This window comes from Psammomys obesus, unplaced genomic scaffold (assembly GCF_907164565.1).
Source record: "Psammomys obesus unplaced genomic scaffold, mPsaObe1.curated_primary_1811, whole genome shotgun sequence".
NCBI lineage: Eukaryota > Metazoa > Chordata > Mammalia > Rodentia > Muridae > Psammomys > Psammomys obesus.
In genome coordinates, this window is record NW_026585587.1 from 71,748 (window position 1) to 84,115 (window position 12,368).

Below are 12,368 nucleotides of genomic sequence, written 5' to 3' on the forward strand. Positions count from 1 at the left end.
GTGAAAGTGGGATTGGTAGGTGACCAGGGAGGGGGATACAAAATGAGTAAACTGTAATTAAAAAAATAAATTAATTTTTAAAAAAGCTTAGATGAGATGAAGTCAGGTAGACAGGCAAGAGTAGGCTTATGTACAGGAAGTTTGTGTGCTTCCTGATCCAAGACTGGAGTGTGCAGATGATTTGGCTGGGGGTGGAAGGTTGGTGAAAGATGCCTGTGTGTTTGAGTATGGATAATTAGAATTCTAGCGGAAGCCTGGACTGGTTGCGGGCAATGGTGACAGACTTGGCTGAGGCACTGGAGGTGGAATTTGAACTCGATATGACAATTTGGAAGAAGATATAGATCGATGGGGAGGCCAGGCCAATTTACTGGGCTAAATCCTGAAGAAGATGGAAAGTCTGACTAAACAGTAATAGTTTTCAAAGCTATTTTGTGTAGTATGTCCCTTGTGCCCTAATCTTTGGCCTCATTGGCACATGGAATCACAGAAGAAAAGGGCAGGAGCATACTAGTAAAGTGAGAGGATTATATCAACTGTGCTTGAAGCAGAACACACATATTCTGCTTCAGCTGTCATGAGCCTGGTAGGTGTTATGTAAACAAGCGGCCACCAATGACCTAGGAGCATAGTTCATCATCCCTCTTTACAGCAGAAGAACAAGCATCTTTGACAACAGAAAAAGAACATCATCAGGTCAGGGGCACAAAATGCAATAGTGAGATTCTAAACTTCAAAAAGGGTTTTATTCTCAAAGATACATATCTACTTGCCAGCCCTCCTACCTGCTGTTTGCTGATGGAAAAGCCACCTCACAACATTCCCTTATTTCTCAGAAAGTAAGTGATGAGATTGAGAAATGGAGCAAGGATAACAAAAGTAACAGAAATTATTGTGTCCCAGAAGGCTGAGTAAGTGGTCAAGGATCTCAAATACTTGAAAGACTGACAGACAGACAGACACACACACACACACAGAGAGAGAGAGAGAGAGAGAGAGAGAGAGAGAGAGAGAGAGAAACAGAGAGAGAGAAACAGAGCAGAGAAGGCCACACACATGGAAAGGATCTTATGCCATCACTCTTCTGAGGGCCTCCAAACAATTACCACAACAATCTGAATATAAGTCCGGGCAACTACAAGAAAGGAGGCCAGGATCTCTACTGCATAGATGGTATCTACAATGACCATTAGAGATGCATCTGTACAGTACAAACTAAACACAGGGCTGAAATCACAGATCTGATAGATCTGGTTGGAGCCACAGAAAGGCAGAGTGATGCCTGTACAATCTTAGAAATATGGAAGCCACAGAGGCAGGATCCAGCTGTTGGTTGGATTCAAAGTTTGGAAGTCCAACTTCCAATGTCCATCCCATTTGTCTTTCTAAATGAGGATTGATCATCTTACCCCGGGTCCTCTTTCTTGTTTATCTTCTTTAGGTTACAGATTTTAGTATGTTGCCCTGAAGATACCTGATAAGCTAGGGTCAGATGGAAGGGGAGGAGGACCTCCCCTATCAGTGGACTTGGAAAGTGGCAGGGAGGAGATGAGGGAGGGAGGGTGGAGATGAAAGGGAATGATGGAGGAGGCTACGGCTGGGATACAAAGTAAATAACCTCTGATTAATATAAAAAATAAAAATTATAAGAAAAAACAAAGTTTGGAAGTCATGATAGTCAGGTAATAGAGGGAATAGAAGATAGCTATATAACTGTCAATGAGCATTGCCGTCAGAACACAGCCATCTGTGATACCCAAGAGCAGAAAGAGTACATCTTTACACTAGACACTAGAATGTAAGGGTGAAGGTTCTATATAGGCAGCAGCTCAACTTCTCCATGTTCAATGAGTTGTGTGGATTGTCTTCAGGAATGGGGCTTTGCTGTCAGTTTGCAAAGAACAACCACTTGTCTTGGCAACACATGGGATGTTTGGGGATTTCTATAAAATACCTTTGGATACAACTCAATTGGATATAATCCAGTCCTGGTACTGGTATCTAAAGCTTTGTTTGGTGGCTAGAAGTGGCCAGTTGTGATTCTGCCCAACCCAAACATCCCCCCCCCCATTATTTGGAAACTTCAGTAGGATTCACTTCATATATTTTAGCAAGTCTCTACTGAAATAGGTTTCCACACTACCCCTCAAATGCCTGTCAATTCAAGCTGTCTCTCCCTGCATTCCTTCCCAGTCCCCACCTGATCCTTTCCGTCCAGTACACCAGCCCCTATTATGCCTATAAAATCTATTCTGTTTCTCCCTGCCAGGGAGATCCATGTGCGCTACCCTCGGTCCCTCCATTTATTCCTCATCTTACTATTTCTAAAGTTTGTAACTTGCTTATCATTTACTTAGTGGCTAATATCCACATATAAGCAAACACACACCGTATTTACCTTTCTGAATCTAGATTACCTTGACCAGGATGATGTTTATTTTTTCTAGTGCTCATTTTTTTATTATTATCATTTATTACACTTTATTCAATTTGTATCCCAGCTGTGGCCCCCCTCCCTCATCTCATCTCTTCCCAATCCCTCTCTCCCTCCCTCTTTTCCCCCTGTGCCCCTCCCCTACTCACTGATAGGGGAAGAGGTGACCATAGGACTGGTTGCATTGTCTTCCTCTGTGGCCTGACAAGGCTGCACCCACCAGGAGCAGGTGATCAGAGAGCCTGCCACTGAGTTCATGCCAGAGAAAGTCCCTGCTCCCCTTACTAGGGACCCCACTTGGAAACTGAATCTATGGGCCACATCTGAGCAGGAGTTTTACATCCTCTCCATACATTGTCCTTGGTTGGGGTATCATCTCTTCAGGGCACCCAGGGCTCAGTTTTTATGGTTCTGTTGGTTTCCTTTTGGAGTTCCTGTCCCCTCTGGGTCTTTCTGTCTCCCCCTTCCTTCATAAGATTACATGCACTCTTCCCAAAGTTTGGCTATGAGTCTCAGCCTCTGCTTCGATACCTCAATAAATAGAGTCTTTCAGAGGCATCAGTGGTAGGCTCCTGTCTTGTTCCCTGTCTTCTCCTGCTTCCGATGTCTATCTCATTTGTTCTTCTGAATGAGGATTGAGTATCTTCCTTAGGGTCTTCCTTGTTATTTAGCTTCTTTAGGAGTATAGATTTTAGAATGTTTATCCTATATTATGTGGCTAATGTCCACTTATGAGTGAGTATATACCATGTGTATATACTCCTTCTGTGTTACCTCAGCTATTAAAAACAAGGAAATCATGAAATTTGCAGACAAATAGTGGGAATCTAGTGCTTATTTACCTGTAAATTTCATGATGTCATTTTGTTGGGGGTTGGTCTGATGCTCTGGGTATTCAAATGCTGAACTTTGGGCCCTAAGATTTGGTTACAGTTGGGATGAGGATATTGTCACATCCCTTGATCAATGTTGTATAAACTTTGCTCCCAATTATCTCTGATGGGCTAATGAAAACGATAAGAGCTGGACATCCTTCAGCTAGGCAGAAGAGAGGTAGACAAAGCTTCCATTCCTAGTCTTGGGATCTCAGGTAGGTACCATGAGGGGAGAAGAGGAAAAAGAAAGTAGAAATAGAGAAAGTACATGACCTGATGAAACAGAAATATCCCAGACTGTACTAATATATCAAGTAAATCCAGCCACATGGCTGTAAAATAGCAAGACTATCATAGAGGATTACTATAAACAGATATCTGCCCAGTTATGGTGCTTAAAGATTATTAACAAATTTTTTAAGTCTCTGCCTCGGTTATTTGGGAGTTAGAGAGGGTGATTAGAAAAGCCTTCCAAAATACAAATAACTTTATATTATTTTTAAATAGCTGAGTGGTATGTGATTATGTAAATGTCCCATATTTTCTTTATTCATTCTTCCATTGAGTGACATCTAGGTGGCTTTTAATTTCTGACTGTTATGAATAAAACAGCAATAAATATGGTTGAAAAAGTGTGCAGTGGGATGAATTGTTCTTTGGGTAAATGTTAAAGAGTGGTATAGCTGGATCATGTGGTAGATTGATTCCCATCTTTCAGAGAAGCCATCATACTGATTTTCATAGTAGCTGTAGAAATTTGCATTCTGACCTTCAATGGATGATTGCACCATTATTCCACATCCTCACTAGCATGAGCTGTCACTTCTGTTGTTGATCTTAGCCATTCTGACAGGTTTAAGATGGAATCACAGTGTAGTCTTGATTTGCATTTCCCTGATAGCTAAGGAAATCAAACATTTCTTTAAGTGTTTCTCAGTCATTTGGGTTTCCACTTTTAAGAATTCTCTGTTTAGATATGTGTCCCATTTTTAATTGGGTTATTTGTTTTCTTGGTTAACTAGCATTTGAAGATTTTTAAATATATTTTTAATATTAACCTTCTATCAAGTGTGAAGTAGGTAAAAAAAAATCCCATTCTTTAGGCTGCTGCTTTGTCTGATTGATGGTATCCTTTGACTCACAGAAGCTTTTCAGTTTCATGAAGTTCCATTTATTAATTCTTGATTTTACTGCCTACAATAACTGTGTTGTTTTTTTTTTTTCAGAGTGTCTCCTGCTCCATTGAGTTTAAGGTTATTTCCCGCTTCTTTTTATCAGGTTCAGTATACTTGGATTTAAGTTGAGATCTTTGATACATTTGAGATGAATTATGTGCAGAGTGGTAAGATGAATCTATTTGGATTCTACTACATGCAGACATCCAGTTTGACAAGCACCATTTGTTGAAGATGCTCTTTCTTTCCCAGTGTGTATTACTGGCTACTTTGTAAAAAATCAGATGCTCATACCTATGTCTGGATTTTCAGTTCCAAACCATTGATCAACATATCTGTATTTATACCAATACCATAGCATTGTAGTGCAACTTGAAATTGTGAATGGTGAGACCTTCCACGGTTCTTTTATTGTTCGGAATTGTTTCAGCTATCCTGGGGTTTTTGTGTTTACATATGAAGCTGAGAAACAACCTTTCAATATCTGCCAAGAATTATGTTTGAATTTTGATGGGGATTGCATTGAATTCACAGATTTTTTTTTTTCTGGTAAGATGGCCATTTTTATTATGTTAATCCTACATTAGGGTCAGAAACCTTTTTATCTTATGATATCATCTTCAATTTCTTTCTTAAAAGACTTGAAGTTTTTATCATACAGGTTTTTTACTTGCTTGGTTAAAATTACCCCAGTATATTTGAGGCTATTGTTAAAGGTGTTTTTACTCTGATTTATTCTTCAGTATGTTTGTGATTTGTATACAGGAAGGCTACTAATTTTTGTGAGTTAATTTTGTATCTTGCTTCTTTGTTTGAAGTGTTTATCTGCTGTAGGAGTTTCTTGGTGGAATCTTTTGGATTGCTTTATGTACTATCATGTGATCTGCAAATAAAGGTACTTTGATTTCTTTCTTTCCAATTTGTATCCCCTTGATCACCATCAATTGTCTTATTGTTCTAGCTAAGATTTCAAATACTATTTTGAATAGGCATGAAGATACTGGACAGCCTTGTCTTGTTCTTGATTTTAGTGGTGGGGCATGACTGTGATCAGGGTGTATTATGCAAAATTCCCAAATAATCAATAAAATGTTATGTCAAAAAACAGATTAAAAACAAATTGAAAATATGTGTATGAAGTCCCTTAATCCCTCTGAAGGCAGGAGGCAGACTTAAGTAGCCATTAAACTAATTTTTTTCCTAGCATAAAGGAAGGAAACTGTAAACTTTTTTCTAATGCCTACTAATTTGCATGTAGAACTAATTTATGAATAAAAATGCAGGATGTTTTTAACACACACTGCCTGCTGCCACTGTTCCATTTAATGTTTCATTCTTTTTGTATAGACATTTTTCATAAGAGAGGAAAAAATTAATGTGTTATTCATTTGTTTTTCCTCTGCCATTTCCTCCTGTAAGAAAATATTAGGTCCAATTTCAGTTTTATGAATGTATAAAGGAATAAAAAAAAAGTAGACATATTTCTCTTCTTGTATATTCTACCTATTACATGAGGAACTTGCCCAATCTTTCTATATGCTTACTCATATGTGCTTTTCAATGCCCCTTTTATGTAGAAGAAAATATTTCTGAATCTTTTTCTCAATTAATACCTGGAGAAATCTTTGTGGTCACTAAAATGTGACAAATCTCAGGGAGAACCTTGCTCCTTCCATTATAGCTAATAGCCTGGTGGTCTTCAGGATATTTCTAAAAAGTTCTACTGAAGTTGAATTTATTACATGTAATATGCTGTGCTCACAGCTGTTAAAATGGCTACTGCAGAAGGGAACTTATACTTTGAACCATGGACTGGTTCACTTCTTTTCTTCCTAGTTCATCTCCTGACTCAGCCTGACACCAGGGAACAGAAACAATTCTTTCATACCTCATATAGAAAAAAAAAAAAGTATTGTCTTTCTTCTACTATCTAGCATGACTTAAAATCCTAGCTTACCATACATGTGGATTCTGTGTGAAAAAGAAGTGTAGCAATGAGAGAACCCTAATTAGGCACTTGGGGTATGAGTAGCTTTTCCCTAGGCACTGGGTCCGAAGTGTCAAACTAAAACCTTTCTGCAGTGTTTATCCCCAAGAAATCTAGTGTTGTGATTATAACCTTCCTACTTGTTGGGCTTCAAACAAACTGAGATATCTGGGGAGAGTGATTCTTGAAGAGGTGGGTATAACATGAAAAGACCTGCAGTCATTGTTGAGATCATGCAAACACATGAGGTAGGAGGGCTATAGCTCAGGAGTGAGTTTTTTGGCAGGTCAGTGTTCTCTTTAACTGAAAAAAAAATCTGTGGAGAATTGATCTATGGAATTTTCTCTGTGCCATTAAATCTATGATATTTTTCATTGATACTAAATCCTGAGTTCAATTATAATCTGGGATGCCTATATGTTATATAGCAGAGTCAGGGAAGACACCTTGGAATAACAAAACCCCTGAACAATTATTACATCTTACTACTTGAGTTTCTGGTTGTTCCTTTCCACAAGAAATAGAGGAATCTTTTTTGGTATAGTCTTCCTTTTTCCTTTTTTCAGGTTTCAATTTTATGATTGTGAAGTGTGCTATTGACAGAGTAATTTGACTCATTGTACAATTAAACATGTATTATGTCATGCCATACTAGTAAAGCGTACCAGACTGTGAATGAAAAAAGATGCAGATACTGAAATTGTTTTAAGAATATTGCATGTATTCACATTATTTTTGAAGCTTAAAAGTAAGAAAATTTGAACACAGGGAACTTCCCAGAGACTCATACTCCAACCAAGGACTATCCGTGGAGATAACCTAGAACCCTGACAATGCAGCCACTTCTGATGAGAACTGATAGACTAAGATCAGAAAGAAGAGGAGAACCTCCCTTATTAGTGGACTTGGGGAGGGGCATGCATGCAGAAAGGGGAGGGGGGTGGGATCGGCAGGGGAGGAGGGAGGGGCTTATGGGGGGATACAAAATGAATAAAGTGTAATTAGTAAAAATTTTTTAAAAAAAGTAAGCTTTTCCATTTGTCTTTCTAAGTGAGGTTTGATCATCTTACCCCGGGTCCTCCTTCTTGTTTAGCTTCTTTAGGTGTACAGATTTTTAGTATGTGTATCCTATCTTTTAGGTCTAGTATCCACTTATAAGTAAGTATATATCCTATGTGTCTTTTTGCTTCTGGGATACCTCATTCAAGATGATCTTTTCTAGATCCCACGATTTGCCGGCAAATGTCATGATTTCCTTGTTTTTAATTGCTGAGGAGTAGTTAATTGTGTAAATGTACCACAATTTCTGTATCTATTCCTCCATTGAAGGACACCTGGGTTATTTCCAGCTTCTGGCTATTACAAATAAAGCTGCTACAAACATGGTTGAACAAATGTCCTTGTTGTATACTTGAGCATATTTTGTATATATGCCTAGGAATGGTATAGCTGGATCTTGAGGAAGCACTATTCCTAACTGTCTGAGAAAATGCCAGATTGATTTCCAAAGTGGTTGTATAGGTTTGCATTCCCACCAGCAATGGAAAAGGGTTCCCCTTTGTCCACAACCTCTCCAGCATGTCTTGTCACTTGAGTTTTTGATGTTAGCCATTCTGATGGGTGTAATGTGAAATCTCAGGGTCATTTTGATTTCCATCTCCCTGATGGCTAAGAACATTGAGCATTTCTTTGTTTCTCTCTCATTCTATTGTCCTCCACAGAGAATTCTCTCTTTAGCTACTACCCCATTTTTAATTGGATTACTTGATTTGATGCTTTGTAACTACTTTAGTTCTTTATATATGCTGGATATTAGTCCTCTGTCAGATATAGGGTTGGTGAAGATCCTTTCCCAGACTGTAGGCTATCTTTTTGCTTTACAGAAGCTTTTAAGTTTCATGAGGTCCCATTTATTGATTGTTGATCTTGGAAGTAGGAAAAAACAAGAAACAGGACAGGGCCATAGAGGGCCTCTAAAAGATTCTACCTAGCAGTGTATCAAAGCAGATGCTGAGACTCATGACCAAACCTTGGTCAGAGTGCAGGGAATCATAAGAAAGGGGGAATTAATAAGACCTGGAGAGGACAGGAGCACCATAAGGACCAAATATATCTGGGAACAGGGGTCTTTTTTGAGACTGATTCTCCAACCAAGGACCATACATGGATATAATCTAGAACCCCTGCGCAGATGTAGCCCATGGCAGCTCAGTATCCAAGTGGGTTCTCCTAGTAAGGGGAACAGGGACTATCTCTGACATGAACTCAGTGGCAGGCTCTTTGATCACCTCTTCCTGATGGATGCAGTCTTTCTAGGCCACAGAGGAAGATGATGCAGCCAGTCTTGATAACTCCTGATAAGCTAGGGTCCTAGAGAAGGGGTAGAGGTCCTCCCTTATCAGGGGACTAGGGAAAGGGCATAGGCAGAGAAGAGGGAGGGTGGGAGGGATTGTGAGATGAGGGAGGAAGTTGCCGCAGGGATACAAAGTGAATAATTGTAATAGATAAAATTAAATTAATCAGTTAAAAAAGTAAGTATTCAGACTTTTAAACATTCCTCACCTGTAAAGTTTTTGTTTGTTTGTTTGTTTGTTTTAGCAAACCCACATGTTTGCATTTAAGATTTTACCTTAGTATCTGAGTGATTGAGTTGGACTAACACATATTTGAAACCAATGCATCTGGGTAGCAGCATAAGAAAAGAAACAATTTTATCAGATATTAGAATGGCTACACCTAGAACCCCTGCACAGATGTAGCCCATGGCAGTTTAGTGTCCAAGTGGGTTACATAGTAATGGGAAGAGGGACTGCCTCTGACATAATCTGATTGGCCTGCTCTTTGATCACCTCCCCCTGAGGGGGGGCAGCCTTACCAGGCCACAGAAGATGACAGTGCAGCCAGTCCTGATGAGATCTGATAGACTAAGATCAGAAGGAAGGAGAGGAGGACCTCCCCTATCAGTGGACTTGGAGAGGGGCAGGCATGAAGAAGGGGGAAGGAGGGTGGGACTGGGAGGGGAGGAGGTAGGGGCTTATGGGGGGATACAAAGTGAATAAAGTATAATTAATAAAATAAAATTTAAAAAAGAAACAAGTCATAATTTTTTGTGAGTATTAATATTTAAAATAAAAGTTTTCATAAAAAATACTAAGGAGAATTTGTGCCTCATATTTTTTATGTTTAATTGCAGATATATTGTTCTACAGGATCTCTAGAAAGCAAGCAAAATCTGCAGTTCATGCATACCAGGCTAACTTTCCTTTGTGTGTAAATGCTTGCCGTGTGGTTTCAAAAGAATGTGTGTATTGTATCTAAAGTCAGTTCCCAGATGACTGACTCTTTGGGGTAGATATTAATAGTTTTCTCTTTTTCTAGGACCAGTCTTCAGATTCCTCACTGTCAAGAAGTTGAATATGACAAAGACATATTCAACATATTCAACTTCTCTCATGCATAATATTTTAGCAAATGGTCATAAAAATGCCATTAAATCTGTTCATAGAGGCTCATTGTTCTCTAGCTTTAGATTAGTAGAATGATTTTTTTTTTTTTGTCAAAGACAATGTGTAACAAAACTCTCACAAGTCAAAAAAGGTAACTTTCTGTTGAAGGTAGGTGATGAAATCCCCCCTCAGAAAGTGGCAGAGGGATGAATGAACCATGGGCCCTCATATTATTGCACTCTTTAAAGCAAAGCCCCAGGTGTGCTCTTATTCAATTATCAGTTTTTGATCAATGTATATAACACCAAAGGTTATTATTAGAGTGAATGTTCATGTTTACTTCCCTGCAAGCACAGCAGTTTTGGTTGTTATAACTAGGAATGGTTTGAGCTCTTGACACCCAGTAGGTTGCTAAATGGTGTTGCAAACATCCTACATTGTATAGGAGGCCATCCTTATTCATCAGTTGTGTGACCAAAATTGTCAACAGTATTAACTTTGAGAAACTCTATGGCATGCTAATTGATTCCTGTTTGTGAGGATACAGGTGAGACCACCTGACGCTTCGGCTAAACCTGTCTTTGGATATGGATTGTTGGTTACAGCCTTTCAGATATTACTCAGTGACACTCACAATATAATATTTGGGTCAGGTATTTAATACTATTAAAAATCCTTCTTTGGAGTAATGACTAGACTTCATTCCACACAGAGTTGATTATAAGCAGTGGTATTTCAGAGTAAGTTGTGCCCAGTATAATATTTGACTTATTCTTTTTACTGAGAAGTTAACAAAGATTTTGACCTAAGGAAAACTATACCTGTTCTGCATTCTTTAAAATGCAGAACATTTTAATGTTCACTTTAAAATGCTCTCCTGTTGAAGCACAGTTGTTCGTTTTATTAACATTCATTTTCTGTCCTCAATATTCCTTCTCAAAAGATGTCTAGTTATTTAAGTGTTTCAAGATTACTAAGAAGATTAATATCATACTGATTGTTTCTGTAAACAATTTTATAAATTATTTTCCCTTAGAATATGCAGTGAAAGACAGTTTCTAAATTATTGCCCTTTAATAAAAGTTGCCAAATTGCTAGAAAATAGCATATACAAACTTGTATTTCTAAACAGGAAGCTATTTCTTTTTTTGTTTTATTTATTATTTTTATTATTACAATTTATTCACTTTGTACCCAGCTGTAGCCCGCTCTCTTGTCCCCTTCCAATCCTGCCCTCCCTCCCTCTTCTCCTTCCATGCACCTCCCCCAGTCCACTGATAGCTATTTCTTAAAAAATAAAATCCAACAACTCAATATACTTACTAAAACTTTTGTAAATTTGACAACATTACTTCATAATTTTCTAAGCAACTCATCATATATTTTATTTAATTGACTTAATATTGAGACTGTTTAGATGGTTAATTTTTTTTCTAATTGTCCTTTTGCTTGAGTTCTGATTTATTTATTCCTTTAGCCCGCCAATAATCCGCAGAAAATATGGATAAGAAGAATAATCAAACAAAGGTGACAGAATTTTATTTTTCCAATTTCCCTCAGCTTGAGAGTGGTGGCCTTTTGCTCTTCATCCTTCTGCTCTGTGTCTACATGTTCATCGTTGTTGGGGACTCCATGATCTTCCTGGCTGTGCAGCTGGATGTGCGTCTGCACAACCCCATGTACAGTTTCATCAGCATCTTTTCCTTCCTGGAGATTTGCTACACCACAGTGACCATTCCCAAAATGCTCTACAACCTGGTCAGCAAAGATAAAACCATCTCCTTCATCGGCTGCCTCGTGCAGATGTATTTTTTCCATTCCTTTGGAGTCACGGAGAGCTTAGGCCTTACAGTGATGGCCATCAACAGGTACGTGGCCATCTGCAACCCTCTCCGCTATGCAATCATTATGACTCCGAACCTCTGCACACGGCTTTCCACAGGCTCTTTCACGCTTGGCTTCCTCATGCTCCTCCCAGAGATTGTGTGGATATCAACTCTGCCCTTCTGTGGCCCCAATCAGATCCACCAACTCTTCTGTGACTTCGAACCTGTGCTTCTCTTAGCGTATAGAGACACATCTATGATTCTGGTTGAAGATGTAATCCATGCTATGTCCATCCTGACCTGTGTCTCTGTCATTACCCTTTCCTATTTGAGAATCATCACCGTGATCCTCAAGATTCCATCTGGCGAGAGCCGTCAGAAGGCGTTCTCCACATGCACATCCCACATCACCATCTTCTTGCTGTTTTTTGGCAGTGTGGCTCTCATGTACCTGCGCTTCTCTGTCACCTTCCAGCCTCTACTGGAAAAGATCATTGCACTAATGTTTGCAGTCCTTGCCCCGTTTTTCAATCCTATAATTTATAGCCTGAGGAACAAAGATATGAAAGATGCCATTAAGAAACTCTTCTGTTCTCAAAAGATATTCACTGTCTCTGGGAGCTAA

At 38.9% G+C, this 12,368-nt stretch overlaps 1 protein-coding gene and 1 pseudogene across 1 annotated transcript; one reads left to right on the plus strand and one right to left on the minus strand.

Annotated features, from left to right (window-relative positions):
- Positions 1-812: 812 nt before the first annotated feature.
- LOC129678716 (olfactory receptor 6K6-like) lies at positions 813-10,831 on the minus strand (annotated as a pseudogene).
- A 586-nt stretch (positions 10,832-11,417) lies between these two features.
- LOC129678932 (olfactory receptor 6K3-like) lies at positions 11,418-12,368 on the plus strand. The gene has a single exon (XM_055609879.1). The coding sequence runs from the start codon at positions 11,418-11,420 to the stop codon at positions 12,366-12,368; it is 951 nt and encodes a 316-aa protein (XP_055465854.1).